The sequence below is a fragment of the Apiospora hydei genome, assembly GCF_038363865.1.
Source record: "Apiospora hydei strain CBS 114990 chromosome Unknown utg000002l_segment0_segment0, whole genome shotgun sequence".
Classification (NCBI taxonomy): Eukaryota; Fungi; Ascomycota; class Sordariomycetes; order Amphisphaeriales; family Apiosporaceae; genus Apiospora; species Apiospora hydei.
Window position 1 is genome coordinate 4,525,565 of NW_027117361.1, and position 16,471 is coordinate 4,542,035.

At 54.9% G+C, this 16,471-nt stretch overlaps 7 protein-coding genes across 7 annotated transcripts; 3 read left to right on the forward strand and 4 right to left on the reverse strand.

The window, feature by feature from the left end:
- Positions 1 to 720: 720 nt before the first annotated feature.
- PG997_001407 (uncharacterized protein) lies at positions 721 to 3,650 on the reverse strand (the record flags this gene model as incomplete). Its single annotated transcript, XM_066805722.1, has 3 exons — positions 721 to 2,154; positions 2,290 to 2,767; positions 3,241 to 3,650. The coding sequence occupies 3 exons, from the start codon at positions 3,648 to 3,650 to the stop codon at positions 721 to 723; spliced, it is 2,322 nt and encodes a 773-aa protein (XP_066675495.1).
- Positions 3,651 to 4,098: 448 nt separating this feature from the next.
- Positions 4,099 to 4,989, reverse strand: PG997_001408 (mitochondrial carrier domain-containing protein; the record flags this gene model as incomplete). The annotated part of the gene is made up of 1 exon (XM_066805723.1): positions 4,099 to 4,989. The coding sequence occupies one exon, from the start codon at positions 4,987 to 4,989 to the stop codon at positions 4,099 to 4,101; it is 891 nt and encodes a 296-aa protein (XP_066675496.1).
- A 490-nt stretch (positions 4,990 to 5,479) lies between these two features.
- Positions 5,480 to 7,810, forward strand: PG997_001409 (uncharacterized protein; the record flags this gene model as incomplete). The annotated part of the gene is made up of 4 exons (XM_066805724.1): positions 5,480 to 5,609; positions 5,682 to 6,172; positions 6,214 to 7,629; positions 7,775 to 7,810. 4 exons carry the CDS (start codon positions 5,480 to 5,482, stop codon positions 7,808 to 7,810), a joined length of 2,073 nt encoding a protein of 690 aa, XP_066675497.1.
- Positions 7,811 to 8,134: 324 nt separating this feature from the next.
- PG997_001410 (uncharacterized protein) lies at positions 8,135 to 9,132 on the reverse strand (the record flags this gene model as incomplete). The annotated part of the gene is made up of 4 exons (XM_066805725.1): positions 8,135 to 8,406; positions 8,496 to 8,766; positions 8,849 to 9,020; positions 9,086 to 9,132. The coding sequence occupies 4 exons, from the start codon at positions 9,130 to 9,132 to the stop codon at positions 8,135 to 8,137; spliced, it is 762 nt and encodes a 253-aa protein (XP_066675498.1).
- A 1,163-nt stretch (positions 9,133 to 10,295) lies between these two features.
- On the forward strand, positions 10,296 to 11,687 carry PG997_001411 (uncharacterized protein; the record flags this gene model as incomplete). Its single annotated transcript, XM_066805726.1, has 2 exons — positions 10,296 to 11,081; positions 11,142 to 11,687. 2 exons carry the CDS (start codon positions 10,296 to 10,298, stop codon positions 11,685 to 11,687), a joined length of 1,332 nt encoding a protein of 443 aa, XP_066675499.1.
- A 981-nt stretch (positions 11,688 to 12,668) lies between these two features.
- On the reverse strand, positions 12,669 to 15,167 carry PG997_001412 (uncharacterized protein; the record flags this gene model as incomplete). The annotated part of the gene is made up of 2 exons (XM_066805727.1): positions 12,669 to 14,252; positions 14,328 to 15,167. 2 exons carry the CDS (start codon positions 15,165 to 15,167, stop codon positions 12,669 to 12,671), a joined length of 2,424 nt encoding a protein of 807 aa, XP_066675500.1.
- Positions 15,168 to 15,726: 559 nt separating this feature from the next.
- On the forward strand, positions 15,727 to 16,155 carry PG997_001413 (uncharacterized protein; the record flags this gene model as incomplete). Its single annotated transcript, XM_066805728.1, has 1 exon — positions 15,727 to 16,155. The coding sequence occupies one exon, from the start codon at positions 15,727 to 15,729 to the stop codon at positions 16,153 to 16,155; it is 429 nt and encodes a 142-aa protein (XP_066675501.1).
- Positions 16,156 to 16,471: the final 316 nt, after the last annotated feature.

A 16,471-nucleotide genomic window follows, 5' to 3' on the forward strand; every position in this document is an offset into this window, starting at 1 on the left:
GAGCACTATGGGTAATACTGAATAACACAAAGATAGATGGGTAGAGAGGATCCTAAGGAAGATATCGCTTGTGCAGCCATTGTTAACAACAAGCCTACAACTACTCGTCCAGTTCTGAGCCAGTCGTCATCATCGCCAACAGGGCCTACCTGCCCAGCTTTTGATTGGGTCAAGCTTATGTCGCCCTCTTTAAATTGATAGTGCCCATCGTCGCCGAGACTTCGATATTTGTTCATCGGCAACGACTGATAGCAGGTCCGTAATGGGGATGTAGGTGCGCTGCAGGTGCTTGATATGCTTCCATTGCCGGAAGCCGGAGGATCAGGCCAAAGTGGACCAACGGCATACGACAACCACGACCGAATAAGGTAGCGAGAGCTCCAGAGCCAGCCCCGTCATCGCCACCGAAGACCGACATACTGGGCCCCACCAAAATGAGCAACAGTCCCTGATGGATGGCCACGAGCATAAGAATACCGGCTTTGGCGTGCCCCTTTTCCAGTGCCGCGAACCCCACGATGGGCCGCGGGAGGCAGGTATAGTTCAGCAGCAGTGAGTCGTCTGCCCAAGCACTGTCACTTGATCTTATGGTCTTCAACTGCTTTGTTCGCACTGGGAAGGTGCTCATGTCCTCTTAGAACGAGGTAGGAAGGCTCGACAAAATCCGTTTCCTATATTGTTCTCGACGAAACGCATTTTGCGCTTCTATCGTAGGACTCCTCACATCACGGCTCCGTAATCGAGAAGTAGGCGCTCAATCTGTGGCAGTTGACCACGAGACACACATTCCGAGCTCAAACGCCGCAGAAGCGCCAGTGGCGTCGCGTTTGTATATTCGACCCATTCTGGCAGGTCGTGTCGATTGGCCTCTCGGGGAAAGTTCCCCGTGAAGTTCGGGTTTGCGCCAGCCTCTAGAAGCAACTGAGAAAATGACGCATAGCCATGGTACACCGAAGCCTTGAGCGGGGTGAGGAAACAGCCATTGCCGTTCGGATCAGCTCCGTGCTTGATCAGCAGATCTATGAGGGAACTCCCATCCAGAAACTGGTGATTCAATCGACTGATGGCAAGCTCCATCAGAATTGTAGTAGGGTCGAGGTGTGAGCCGCACCGCTCCACCAGCCATTGCAACTTTCCAAGAGCCAGGCTCTGCTCGTAGCAGTAGAGAATTGTCATGACGGACCCAGTGAATGTTGGTCTGCCGTAACGGTAGCCGAGAGTCACAGTTAGGCGTGCGGTGAGGAGCTCGGTCAGATCAGGAGTTCGGTAGAGGAGGGCTTGAAGCATGCTGATTATGATGGAAGATGTAGGGTTGATCAGGAGTATGTTTAACAATACGCAGGCCTCGCCAGCTGTATCGGGAGTGGGGTGGCCTTGAAGGTGGTACTCTGGTAGATTATATATGTAGTAGAAAGACCATCCTCCGACGATTTCGTTCAGGAATTTCTGCACTCTGGGAATCCGAGAGTAGTGTGGGCTGCGCGGGTCGGAGTACTGTAGCGACAGATGAACGTGGTCTCGCCAGTCCTCGTGTATGATCAATGCAGGAGCTAGCGTCAGGCAGTACGCCTCACGGTCGTGTAACCAGCTTACTCCAGCTCCGTGGGGATCGGCACTTACAGCTTGCCGCAGGACGCTCTCTGTGAACTCGGCCAAGATAGTTGTCCCCGATAATGCGAAGTAAGAGACATCCGTTTCATGTATGAAAGGAGAGTCCAGAAACTCCATGACAGTGTAATGGGCAAGAGTGACTAGAGGAAGACTGCAAAGTGCAGGTGTTTTATAAGTGCCTGTTGGTCGCAGGGGCGTTTGCGTGTTGTCCAAGGTTTCTGACATGTCCATATCGAGCATAATGTCCGATTCACTCAAGTCGTTTGATACTGTGATCAAGCAACCGATGAGCTCTCCAAGATAGTCAATATCGTAGAATGACGCCCCAAGCTTTGGTCCATCCGGATCGAGATCGTGCGATGCGGCGGAGGCCAGAATTTCTCCCTTAATGCCATTCTTTGTATGCCATGGGGCCCTTGCGTGTCCACCCAGCCAAATGAGAGCGCGTCGTACAAATGGCCGGTCCTCCTCCGGTATTGCCTGGAAGATACGAACGTAGGTTTCAGCTAGATCTCGAGGCAGGTTCTGGAGAGCCTCTAATATCTGTGACTCGGTGCGAAGACGTTCGATTGTATAGATTTGGCACTCTGCTCACCGAAACCTGCAGCATGCTTCTTAGCATCAATACTTTTCATGACAACAAACTCGTGGGTATTTTTCTCATTTCCAGGGGGATACCAACATTCCTTGAGCACCAGAAACTAAGGAGTCCTCAATACGCCCAGCCAGGTTTGGCCATCTTTGTATTTGCCGGCTTCGAGCAAGGCGGTTCCGGATGAACTTCCTGATATCTCCAGAAACCAAGGCATTAGACATCGAAAGTGGTACCGAGATGCCAGAAAAGACGTTTTCAATATCGGAGTATTGTCTGCTGGTCACCAGTAGCCTGACGTTCCCAAACCGCTGGTCCAGCCCAATTGTTGCCAGCAGGGCTATCAGATCACTTCTTGGCGAACTTTCATCGACGGCATCGACAACAACGTATAAAGCCGCAAGATTCGAGACCACCATTCCCAGTATGTTGTTGAGCTCGGCGAGGCTTGGCTCGCAACCTCTGTCATGGAGTTCCTTGAGTTGCGGCGGGATCCATCTTGCCTGTCGGCAGGCTTGGCTGATGGTCCATCTAAGGAAAGGTGCTGACTCGTCCTGGTTGTGGCTATAATGGCAATAGTAGTATGCATGGGCTGTCCCTTCTTGACCAGCGCAATGTCGTTTCCGTTGTTCGTTGATGAACGAGGCCATTACCGTCTTGCCACAGCCTGGTATGCCAGAACACCATAGAAAACGGTCTTTACTGGCCTTCCATGAAAGCCAGCCATTACATTCTGAACATCGAAGAAGCCACGAGGTGGTTTCTTCATGGTGTTTATTCCATGCTTGATTATGAAGAGTCGACGGATTTGTCGTCTCTAGCCAACGTAGAATCTGAAAGCGTTCGGCATCTTTTATAAACTTTGATTAGTTGCTTGCAGCACCATGGTAATGAAATGGCCGTACCTGTCACGGATTCTTTCACGTTATTGATGCTAGCTCGGATGGCTTTGACATCATGCCTTCAAGATGTGATCAGCACGGATACTTGGTAATAATAAACCTCTCTTGATGTGCTGCCTAGGACGTGGTACTTACGCCATATCGCCGCTTATAGCAAGCAAGAGCGTTGCCTTATGCTGGGAGACCTCTGAGAGCAGCTTCCGGGCCTTCGACTCTTTCAGCGGCCATGCTAACTCGGCGAACGTTATCTTATGACGTTTCTTATTTGAAGCGTCATTCTCCCAGGGCTTGGGCAGAAGACTCTCAAGCGCTACCAGGCACCGGCGACATGATTCGAGCGTCCCGGACAGCCCCAATGGGCTCGTAAACAACCCTTTCAGGGTTTCGATGATGGCTTCCAGCGATGTGGTCTCGCCCAGGATCATCTGGAAATCTTTGGGCGCGTCCTTGACAGTCTCGATGCAATACTTGCATGTGCTGACTATGCGGTTCGTGATTTCGATGAAAGCAATAATGCTGGCTCCCATAGACAAGGGGTCGGCCATCTTGAACTGTGGCTACTAACCGAACTTGACTAAGTAGGTACCTTTGCTCTTAGCTTGAAGATAAAAGTATCGTCACGATACACATCATCAGTCGTACTTCCTTGTAACTGAGAGCTCCCAATCCATGTGGTTACTGTATGCATCAACCCCCGCCTTGGGTGGCTGCCAATCTCTGCCCAACGTTTTCTGTTCAGCCGTTCAACGCCTCCCAATCAGAGCAGGATTTCCTTACTGGGTGAGCCGAGCCAGGGTATACAAGCTGCTCCACTCTCGCATTCGAGAACGAGTAGATGCTGGGCTTGCTTTTCTTTTTATGGAATTGCATGAGCACAAGTTGCTGCCCGGTCGTTCTGTAGGTAGTCGGCATTATTGAGATAGTATACAGTAACTGTACAGGTAGCTTTCATGTCGCTTTCTAGAATTATCTATAGCCCACCACCGTCTAGTGTCATAATACATTGCCCTGTAGAGCGTTGACAGCCCACTGATAACTTCCGAGGAAAATGGCTCCTCCGGCACTGATCCACATGACTCGGGGTCCAATACCGGCGAAAAAGGGGCGGATGCCATGCGTCTTCAATATGCCCCTGAGCACCGGTATCACGCGCTCCCTTTCCTTGGACAACATCACGCGCGTCTTGAGCACATCCAGCGGCGTCGTGATACCGGCCGCGATGGCGCCGGATATGCTACCGAAAACCGCACTCTCGGCCGCAGTGTTCTCGAACCCGTCTCCTCCCTTCCGGCGCCGGCTCCACGCCTTCAGCGCCTCCCACAGCGGGAACTGGATCACCGTAAAGGGCACCTCGCGCATGACGGTGATGCCCCACCCCCGGTACAGCTCGCGCCACACGCCCTCGAGGCCGATGGTGCGGTACTGGCCCAAGATCGCGCCGAGAGCCGCGGAACTAGACCCCCCATGCAGGCCGGCCTGTGCCCGCTGTTTGACCACCTCGGTCGGGACCCGCACGGCGCACGCGGCGACCTCGCCCATGCTCGCCGCGGCCATGTGCTCGAGCGGCGCGGCCCAGCCGTCTTTTTCGGGTATCCCTCCGTGCAGTGTCGCGAGGAGCTGCTTCTCGTGACGCCGGGCTGCGAGTGTGCTCTTGACCCCTTCGTACGTGCAGAAGAAAAAGGCGGCGCCCGGCGCAGAGCCGACGACGGCGGACCCCACGCCTCGATAGATCCCGCGGAAGCCTCCCGAGGGGAAGAAGCCGGCGGCGGATTGTAGGCGGGTCTTGAGGGTATCGAGGGGGAAGAGGCTCAGGTCGACAGTGGTACCAGCGAGACCGCCGGCCAGCAGGGCCGTTGTGAACGGAGGTTGTGACGATGTCGACATGATTTTCCTGAGTTGGATGTGTGGTTCCCAGATGTTGGGGTCGTTCGTTTCGGGGTTGGGCTATTCCTGGAGCAGCTTCGAGGCGAGGGCCTCCTGACTTTTATCGAGTCTCTGCGATCATCGGGATGCGTGAGAAGGGAGCGTGGGGTTCCCAGTTGCTGGACAATGCCGGTGCAACTCCAAGTGCAAATGGTGGTGATCGCATGAGCTTTTGCGCCGAGCTCGACTTTCTTCAGTGGAGCTAGCGCCGCTTAAAACCGATACCGCCCAGCCGTTGGTGCTTGCAGGAAGTGCTGGTTCTAGTGCACAACAGGGGTCCCGCGTTTTAGTGAAGTCATAAGGAGCCAACCACTGGCCCACTGGCCCAAGCTCCCCTTGTACCTGGAAGAGCCGAGCTACGGGCAGCTCTCAAGAAAAAATGACAATACAAATTGTGAAACCCCCACCAAACCCCGGAATATATTGAGGATGAAGGTTGCCATATAATGGAATGCGCGCGATTCCGCATGTCTTGCACGGATTGGCAAGGCCAATTGGCCTGGCCGAGTTCACTGATGCTCTTCGGGCTACATGCAAGCCTCGCTTCCCAGAGGCCAAAAGCCGTAACCACAGGCTCGTTGGTAAGTTGCTCTTGCGCCGGGAAGCATGCTCGGCGTCTCGTTACAACATGTAGCTAATATCCCACTTCGCAGGCATGGCAATAAGCGGCGGCGTCGATTCCATGGCTCTGGCCTACCTATGCTCCAAAGTGCGAGAACGCGATCCCTCGTTCATGGTTTGCGACAACCCAGTCGGGTCGTTTCGAGGTTTCGTGGTCGACCACGGTCTGCGCCAGGAATCTGCACAAGAGGCGGAACAAGTTTGCCAAGCCCTCCGGCAAATGGGATTTGTCGCCAATTCCTTCGCCATCAACTGGAGCAAGGAATTCGGTGTGGGCACAGATCCCAAGGCCCTGCCCAACTTTGAAAGCGCCGCGCGCAGGGCGAGATATAGGCGGCTAGGCAGGTGCTGTGCTCATCAGCGGATAGCGACGCTGCTGCTTGGTCACCACCAGGATGACCAGTACGAGACCGTCCTCATGCGCCTTCTCAATGGACATCGCAACCATGCCTTGCGTGGTATGCGGAGAGGAAGCGAAATCCCGGAATGCGACGGCATCCATGGCGCTTACAACAGTGGCTGGGTAGACGACCAAAATTCGGACACCCCTTCATCAACTACAAGCCCGATAAAGTTACACGAAAGCATCTGAAGCACGAGCTTGTCGATAATATCCATACGCAGTTGCTAGAGGATGACAATGGAGACGAGTCCCTGACTAACCCGTGGGTTGGTGACGACATTGACCATGTCGATGAATATGGGTACTTGGCCGAGGACGTGGAACAAGTCAGCTTACCGTTGGATCTCGGGCTCCCGCCCCTGCCCATTGAGGATGCCGGTGTCAATATCTACCGTCCAATGCTGGATTTTGGTAAAGATAGACTGCTCGCGACATGTCTCGCCCACAATATTCCTTGGTGGGAGGACAGCACAAATGCGGACCCTACACTCACGACGAGGAACACGCTGCGGCACCTGGCTGCGACAGAGAAGCTCCCAATTGCTCTTCGGAAACCGGCTGTCCTTGCCCTTTCAGCAAAGTGGGAGGCCAAGGCTCGTGCACGAGATGCCGAAGTTGATAGATGGCTGAAGCGAACCATCTTACATGAATTTGAGCCCCATGTGGGAACCGTCGTCGTCCAATTTCCGGACATAAAACCCACTGAACAGCTTCGGCGTCAATCTTCAAGACGGCATCGTAGCCGCGTTGCACAGAAGCGCGCCATTGCGGGCTCATTGGTACAGAGAATTTTGGCCCTTATCAGCCCGGATATACAGCTTCCACCTTTGGCAAATCTGCAGAACGTCATATCGCGCCTGTTCCCGTCGCTTGCTAGCCCTTCCGAGTGCCAGCCAGGGACCCCTCCGAAACCATTTCCCATCGCTTCTGTGCACTTCACGCCACTCGAAGCAACTCCAGCATCCGTAGCTCCAAGTGTACCCGCCAACGAAAGAGCTTGGTACGTATCGCGTTTGCCCTATTCCTCCACCGCGCCCCTCCCACACTGGCGGATTCCCTACTGGTCCTCCGCAGACGACCGCCGCAAGAAGCTGGACCAATATGGCGTGCCCAAGAAATATAAGTGGTCGCTGTGGCTACCTTGGCATTTCTATGACGGACGGTACTGGATCCGGTTGACCCACCGCCTGCCGTACCGCGTCGTCGTCATGCCGTTCCTCGCCGAACACGCCAAGGACTTCAAAAAGTCGATAGGTCGCGACAAGGCCAGGCGGCTGAACACGGTCCTGAAGAGTATGGCCCCCGGCAAAGTCCGGTACACACTACCCGCCATCTACGCCGAGGAATACCTGGACCTCGACGACGTCAACCCCCTCGCGAACTACCCGGAGCGGGAGGAAGTGAGCGTGGAGGAGACATCCGAAGATACCCCAGAACCATGCGCTGCAAAGCGGCGCAACTCTGGGCCGCTGCTGCCCATTGTGCCCTCCAAGATGAGGCTTTTGGCGCTGCCGACGCTGGATGTCCAGATACCCGGCCTTGAGAAGTGGCTTAGTTACGAAACGAGATACAAGAGAGTAGATAGAGATACCCTGCGTAATGCAGGAACTTTCTCGCGGGGGTCGTTTGTTGCGCCTGTGCGGCTTAGGAAGAGGGTGGCAGTAACAGCTACCCGTGGGACAAAAAGGGGGGACATGGTGCCCGGGCGTAAAAATTGAGTAGGTCACCGTCCACAAGAGTCTCCAACCGCCCGAATAGAACCGGTTGACTTACTCCCAACTCATAAAAACGATTTTATATATCATAAGTAAACATCAGTCTGATTTTTTAACTCTTTGATTATTCATATTACCGGTGTGGTTTACCGAGCTGTTGGGATGACCATCTGAATTCATATCGATTATACGTAAATAGCTGTGAGATTTCATCTACTCAGCCAATCATCATACTCTAACATGTCTGTCGCAGCCCGAAAAACCCCTAGCACTCCGAGGGGCCCATATCAAGACGGGGGACAGTGAGGCTCGAAAAACCCGGGACGACATTCGAGAGATAGGCATGGCGAAAACGTAACTCCCCTCCTCAGGACCCAACTGCTGCGTTTTCCTTGCCCTTGTTTCCGACCACCTCCGTCCGCTTACCACGGGGAGCAGTATCCGTGACTGCATCCGCGCTGTGACCATCCTTGCCCTCCTCAGGTATTCCCGATACCGCAGAGACGGAACGGCTTCGGCCGGGCTCAGGGGTGCCGCTGCCGTACATGATGGAGAGCTTCTGAAAGCTGTCGCGCACGGCGCGCGTCAAGTCCACGTCCAGCGATGGGGCTTCGCTTGCGGCTCTATCCCGGTGCATGGCTAGATTAACGTGTCAGTGCTGTTGTTGACGAAAGGTGACAAAAGGGGTATGGGATCGGGAAGTGGGTAGTTAGGTAGGCAGGACTTACCACGGCGAAACATGCTTGCCGGGGTCAAAGATCGGCTCGGGCTCCGCTCGTTTACTGGGAGGTTGGTAGTAGTAGCTGTGCTGGTGCTTCTGACCCGGTTGCTAGGTCCAGGAGTGGCGGCGGCGGCGGAGGGTGAGAGGTTGTTGGTAGTGGTAGGGGCCAGTAGAGAGCTGGGTGGTGGCTCGCTTTTCTTGTTTTTCTTGTGGAGCTTGGCTTTGCCCTCCCTTTTTGCTCTGGACTTGTGGCAAGGAGTGCTGGGGCGGTGTGCCGGCTGTCACAGGCGTGGTTGTCCGTGGTTTCGGGGTCGAATTGCGAGCCTGTTGTTGCTGACACGATTTACACAGCCCGTCCACGGGCCGGGTGGCGACGTTCTGGGCGCACTGGAACATACCTGGGGGCACTCGAGGTTGGGGATCCGGGAGCCATTTGGTGGACTGCAGCAGGAGGCGGTGGTCGTCTCGGGATCTCAGTCGGGAGCCGGGAGCAGGGATCGGGCTCGGACTCGGGCTGACACTCGGCTGGCTGCTGGGGGCGAGTGCGAGGATGATTGTAGACGCCGGACGACGTGGCAGTAGCTTGTGTTTTGGTACTGGGTATGACCGCAGCTGTGATGCTTGGTCTTGATCGTCGTACACATTTTGTTGGTAGCTGACGATGGTTACAGAAACCCTCTGTAGCAGTTGGTTTCTGGAAGTAGGACCGACCTGCTTTGGGTTGTGGGGGAAAGAGAACGACTTTCGTTCTTGGTGTGGTTAAGGGCAACTGGGAAGTTCATCAGCCAGGTTTTCTAGGCGGGTCGACGACGAGGATGGTGATTTTCGTCAAAGAGCTAGAAGGCGTCTGTCTCATTTGAGAATCCCCGGTGTCCAGTCACTCTGATCTGAAATTTATCTGTCTTGGCTTGGTGTTGATGTGTAGGGAGGTTCTCTCATTTGTCACCGAGGCGTGGTTCATGCAGTATCCTGATCGTGGGCCGAGTGTGAAAAGAAGAGATGCGTTCCTACCCGACAACACATATGTGTACGGGATCCGTTTTACAAAAGGTCCAACTCATAATGACTTCCCAGTTCCCAGCCGTAATCCATAATCGAGGCATCGTGGTCATTGAATAGGGTTGACTGTCCATCTCGATCTTGACAATCCTATAAGCAAACATGGGGACAACATGGAGGAGGCTTCTATTCTTCTCATAGATACTCTGCGAAGACCACCATATGTATTTATGATCTAGGCACTTCTGCAAGTTATCCCAAGGACCTTGGAAGTTGGGTGGTCAGCTGGCAAGTACGCACCAATCTCTGCTGCATGTCGCTCTTTCCTGTTCCCTGAAGAATACCTACCTGCCTGACGTTGTTTCGCTATCAGTCTAGAGGTGAAATCATCAGGAACAAGATCCAGCAATCGATATGATAACTGGTCAGTAACTAGATACCTGTATACCTCTCTAACTTTAGGTACCTTACACAGTCGTCCATCGTTTTCTCCATCCCAATCCAATTCTCGTCAGCCAACGCTCACGGTAAGCCAAGCGTCATTCTTACCTTTCCTGGTACCGCCGCCACTTACATGTCTTTCTTCACATTGTAGCTTACTCTCACCAACTGTTTTCCTATCATTCCTCTATTTACTAGCAAGCTGTTGCTGGTTCACAGTTGTACTGTATAGGCAGTTTTGCATCGCGGGCAGTCAACGAAACGTTAGCCGCCCACCGTCACCAAACCCCAGATCTGACCACGGCTTCCGAGGTCCACATGACTCAAGATTCCCATCCAGACAAGCAGATACAATCTAATAGCAGAAATGGCGGCCGATAACGTAAATATCGACCCCGTTACTCTTGAGGCCTTAGGGATAACTAGAGAAGAATTCTTAGATAATTTCAATCGGAATCTAGCATCTCGAGGACTGCTCGCTATTCCACGACATGCCGGGCCGACTCATATTAACCCCGCCGAAATCGATCGTTATGCAAGTCCGCCCCGAACTGAAGCACAACGAGGGCCTTCCCCAACTCATCCTGAAGACTGGTGGCTCGTACAGCATACACGTCCAGTCGACACTCTTCCACCTCGTCTCGTCGAGCTTCTCCCCGGTTCTTATCTGCCCAGGATGATGGTTTCTGGTCCTCCACAGCCACTTCTCAGCAGTGTGATAGAGCTTCTCGCAACTCGCTCCCAAGAGACGCTGGAACATTGGCCACCATCACCTGTCTACCGTCCTAGATACGAAGCCCGAGCTCGGCCAACACACACACTCCCACCACGGCGCCCGCCTCCTGCTGAAATGGAGATCAGGATCGGCGAGATAAGCAGTGATTCCGGCCAAGACGGCGGCGACAGCAGTGACGAGAACAGCGGCAACGGCGGCGACATCGGCGACAAAAGTCGGGTTGCCACGGGCTGTGGTAGAGCCCGATTCGTTACAAATCCACGGCCCGAGGGAGACAACTACACCGACACTGACACCGACACCGACACCGACACCGACACCGACACCGACAGGGACGACGAGAGAAGAAACACCAACAACAGGCCCGGCATTTTAGAACGTCTGATCCCGGAGCTATTCCTACGCGGCTTTCAGACTGTACCCTTCATACGGTGTAGAGAGGGCCCAGTACAGAAGCGGTGTACATTATTCGTTTAGGTGACACTGTGCTTGGATTGTGGCGCTGAGGACCTACGATTTTACCGGTCAGTACCATGGGACGCCCAGATTCAAGACGGCGTCCAAGACAAAATGATTTCTCGCGGTAGGCTGGTTGTACGCGAGATTACCAACTGTTACCGTTGTCTGAGGTTGATGGTTGACTATGCTGTGCACGCCACCGGCGACCGCCATTATGCACGGGAGGAACACGGTTGGCAAAATGACCCGGGCGAACAAGCTGGACCAAAAGGAATTCCCGGAGGCCGGGACAGTGCCACTGCCGAGCAGAACACTGGAGGCCAGCAAGCGGAGGAGCGTGACACCCGAGACCTAGATACTGGAAACCCAGATGTTGGGAATCAGGTCGCCGATGGTCATGGCATTGAATTGCAGTCATCCGATGAAAGCGTACCAGCTGTTCCAGTCTCAGAGAATGTACAAGAGGATGTACAAGAGGATGTGCCGGAGGATGTGCCGGAGGATGTGGAGGAGGATGTGCAGTTTGACCAATGGCTCAACCTGCCCGGCTCAGACTCCGATTGAAGGCAGGGAAGTACCTGAAGACAATCATTTCGGTGGTTGCGGCATAGCACAAAGTCGAATAGAGATCAAGCGGCTGTTTGACGGGACTATACAAGGTCTTGCTGGCGCGGAAGGAGTACTCAAGTCGCACCTTGGGATAGAAACATAAGCGAAGCATCGTAGCCCGACATATTTGGCTTATAGCGGTTCATTAGTATAGATTAAATCATTCTAGTTCAGGTAGTCTAGCCAGTGGTATTTCATCGACGATGACTAAATAACAACTGCACCCTCCGTAAGGGAGCGAGCTTTCTCACCACCTCCTACAGTTGTCACATTTTGGTCATATTCTCCTAATCCATCAAGTTCGTCTGTGTCAGGCTAGTCATAGCCCTGAAGAGACGTTCAGAGTCCGAGCCATCATCCAGAATAGCGCTCCTCGGAGCCGCCCCTCTGACAAACACGCACGATACAAGAGGTCGCCATAAAATGCCAGACCTATTTGCGGGCTCCACGCCGGCGAAGATGACGTCGATTGCGATGGGAAACTTACAGATGAAGACCATAATGGTAGGCACCTCGATAACGCCGCGTCCACATCCATCACGGTGGACCTGCTGCTGGACCCCTCGGACAGCAAGCTTCGACTTGGTGTATTGTGGCAGTGTTGGCTCATGTTAGCCATAAACCACCCTAACCTCACACGTTTGTCTTTTGCGAAAGTGTGTTATGTAGGTAACTTATTTGTATTAAAACCCCAGATTGTGTGTGTGTCCTATTCCTATATGCGCCACTGGTAAATCCGTACCGCCGCAACGCCATTTGGCCTTTCTGTTTTCCAATAAATAACAGCAAAAGCCAAGTAACTAACTAGACCTACGAGTGTCCGTAGCGATCGTTTGGGTATCCCTGTTGACTTGATAAAACTCTCAAAAATCATCGCCCGTTTCCATTCCGTTTCCCACTAGACTGGTTGTCTTCCCAACCAACCAACCTCCCCTTTTACTGCCGACCAATCTGGCAGGCCAGGTTGCCGATCATGCTGTGCGTCCGGATCAACGAAGCGCCGCCGTTCTGGCCGACGTAGGCGATGAGCTCGCTGCGGCCGAGGCCCGAGGTCGACTTGACGATGCGCACGTCCTTGCCCGAGGCGCCCAGCTTGCCGGCCGTCGAGTCGCCGACCAGGGTCCCGACCCACGAGGCCGGGTACTTGAGCCCGATGTCGCCGCTCGTCGACTTGTGCACGCCCTGCAGGCAGTTGAGGGGCTGGCTGCCCAGGCCCGCGGCGGACGCGGTGTCGCGGACCTGCTCCAGCGTCGCCATCGCGGTGAGCGTGATGGGCGCCGCGGGCTTGGTGTTGGCGTTGGCGTTGTTGTCCCGCTTGCCGGCGGCGGCGTGCGGCAGGGGAGGAGGGCTGTTGTTGTTGGATGCTGGTGCTGGTGGGGGCGACGCTGACCAGCCGGCGAACCAGATGGGGTCCAGGACGCGCACGGCGGTGGTGCCGCTCGTGGTGCCCGTCTCGAGCTGGGCGGGCGAGGTGGCGTTGACGCGGCTCGAGTCGAGGACGGGGAGGAGGTCGACGGCGATGTCGCTCGCGGTGCTCTTGAGGTCGATGCCGGTGCTGAAGGCCAGGGCGCCGTGGATGCGGCCCGAGGTCGACTTGAGGTCGACCAGGTACTCGCGGATGGGCATCTGGTCGAGCTCGTGGATGGGCTCGGCGGCGCTGAGGAAGCCCGAGACGGTGCTGAGCGACAGGACGGCGGGCTTGGGGTCCGACTCGAGCACCGGCTTGGGCGCGATGCTGGCCTGGACGTTGCCCGCCGTCGCGTGCAGGCCCAGCAGGTCGTACAGCGGCCACGTGCCGCCGATGTTGCCGGCCACGGTCTGGACCTCGATCAGGCGCGAGTCGAACCTGTACGTGCTCTTGGCCGGGACGAAGATGTAGTCCTGGACGCCCGTCATCGGGGTCTTTTCGGCGGTCGTGTAGGTGCGGGCGTTGCCGGCCGCGGATACGATGTCTCCGAGATCGCTGACGAATCTGGTATACTCGGCGACTTTCAGAGAGAGATCGTCGAGCGTGAGAATGTCCAGGTGCACCGTCTTGATGCCCATCTCCTTGAGCTCGGCATTCTCCGGAATGTAAATGGTGGCACGCATCTCCATGCAGGGGCGAATATTCGGGTCCGAGGCTTCGGTGTGCTTGGGTACCGTCACCTTCATCATCTGGTCCGCCTCGTCCGCGTTCACGTCCACCCGCAGGTCAGGGTCATTGGTGACGATCTCCAGAATGACGCGAGGGTTGCCGGTGGCGTCCACTTTCCGTATGTTGACCTGGCCTGCGATGCTGACGTCGTCGTGACCCTTGTGGAACGCCATTTCCTCGACGAAGGAGAAGTACTTCTCCTTGTTGAAGTTGACGGCCATGATCTGTTCGGGGAACCGGAACGTGGCATTTCTGCAGTGAGTTGACTCCAGGGGTTGTAAAGCCGGGAGATCGGGATGCGGGGCTCCTGGCGGCGGCGGATCGAGCGGTGCATGATCTGCCGGCTGCTTGATCGGTACCGCAGGTGATGGTCTGATTGTGTTCTGTGCCATTCTGTTAGATATCTGCTGTAAGGATGTTGATTGATTGAGTATTGGTTTAGGTTAGGTTGAACTTACGCCCCTGTCGTCCTTCACCACTCGATATGAGCTTGCCAAAAAGCCCACGCTCGCAATGAGTAACACTGACGCGAGTAGCGTCGTACGCCAGCTGACCCACGCGGGTAGCCGCCTTCTCACCCGTTGCCTCCAAGCAGGTCTGCCGCTCTCCTCGTCATTGGGTGACCCCATGCTCTCGGGGTCCCTGCCGAGTAACCGCTCATCCTCGATGCCCATGTTGGCGGATGAGAATGTGCTGTAGTTTCTTGCCTGATTAGTCGGGCTTGCTGGTGAGAGAGGAGATGTCGGCGACGGAGTATAAGCCGGCGGGGCGTCTGAATAGACAGATGCCGAACGTCCTCGAGAGGAGGGTAGGCCTCGTAATGGCAGTCGTGAAGATGCTGCTGGTGCTGCTGCTACCAAAGCTGAAGCGGAGGATGACGACGGAGTGTACGCCGACGTGGAGGACAAGGGTGTGCGCGGCGTGAAGATGGGATACGTAGACTGAGTACGTGTCGATGTCGATGGCGCGGTCGCGTGCTCGAGGTGAGAATAAGAATGGGCTCCGGGCAAAGAAGCATTGCCAAGGGGACGCCCATGCCGTCTTGTATTTAAAGCGGCCAGGCGGTCCTGCTCGACCTCGCGCGCCTTCGACTCGGCGGCTGTCTCTGGTTGCTGCCGCAGTGTGGGGTCAGGGACCATGACATTGGGGACGTTGGGCACACTAGGGACGCCTGGGGACGAGGCAGACGCTGTGAAGTAGCCGTCGGAGGGCGAGTGCTCGTCCCCGTAGCCATCATCGCTGTCAGAGTCGTAGGCGGCGGCGTGGCCAGACGAGTAGAGGTGGTCGGAATAAGGCATGGCTCTGGCCGTTTTGCGTTGCGTGAAACGGGGCTTGGCGGGGGTCTCCCGGGGCTGAAACTATCGCCAAGCGAGGCGTGAAACAATTGCCCGTCTGATCGCAACGAGACGATACAACTCAATAGATAGCCAATTCAAATCAGACTCTTCAACTGTTTGTTTCACGTTTCATGGGGTAAAAAAGAGATGAGAGAGATTCGAGATGGATTCGAGTTGTCGGTGGTGGGTAGGCAGGCAAGAGATGAGGCGAAAGTCCGTCAGTCAGGCCGTCCAACAATTCCGATGGAATATACAAATACAGACATCAGCTCGGGGCGCCATTGCCACAGACATCGGCGTACCGCCCGATCTAGAGCCATTCCGATATAATGCTGCGAAGCTAATGTAGTCATCATCAAGATAGAGACGAAGCATTCGTAATCCTGTGTCTGAACTCGGCAAGGCGTTAGAAACATCCAATGGCGCCAGAAGTACTTGATTGGCCACTGAAGCAGAGGCCCGAACGGATGTATCTTCAGTCGAGAACATGGGGATGCGTGTGTCAATCGCACATCTCACCATGCGAAAGAGGAAGCTCGATGATACCCGGCTTGCAAGCGATTGGCCCGAGATGGCTCAACGTCGAGCCGTGATGACGGAACCCACCAGCCGTCCATCGATATTGGGCCAATCTGCTTGGCCTGTTGAGCTTACTTCCTTCCCCGCATTCCAGGCATCCTCCATTCCTGTGCCCTATCGCAAGATTGGGCGTCGCCATGTCAGCGGTGAGAGCCGATACCCCTCCGAGGTCTGCAGCTCGGGTGCATGGATGTCGTGTGCAAGTGACGACGACTTGGTGGTTGGTCTTTTTCCCGTGATTGCCAAGAGTACAGGACTCCAGGCCACGACGACGCCTGTTTTCTGTGTGAAGAAGCCAAGGCTGAGATTTGTTATATTCTCGTTTCCAATCAGTCCAGCGTATGCCACATTGAATATCGCATTAGGATAGCTTTTTCGGCCAAGATCGAGATTAGGTATACTTCCTTGGCACTGCATGTGGTTGACCTCCTGTAGAACTACCGCATCCTGAGCCAAGGCCGAATTTCACTGGCCACTCTCCTGACATTATCGTCTGAACTACCCATCTGGTTCCAAGTCGCCTTTCCGCTTCTCTATCTTTTACCCAGCTGCTTCTTGTGCATTACGACATTACAAACATCCGACGCCAGGCGATTTGGAAGATATGCTAAGGGTCAACAGGCACTCACAGAATCAGGAGATGAAAGAGGGTGTACGTGTCGTAGGTGACTCGGGAAACTCGGTAT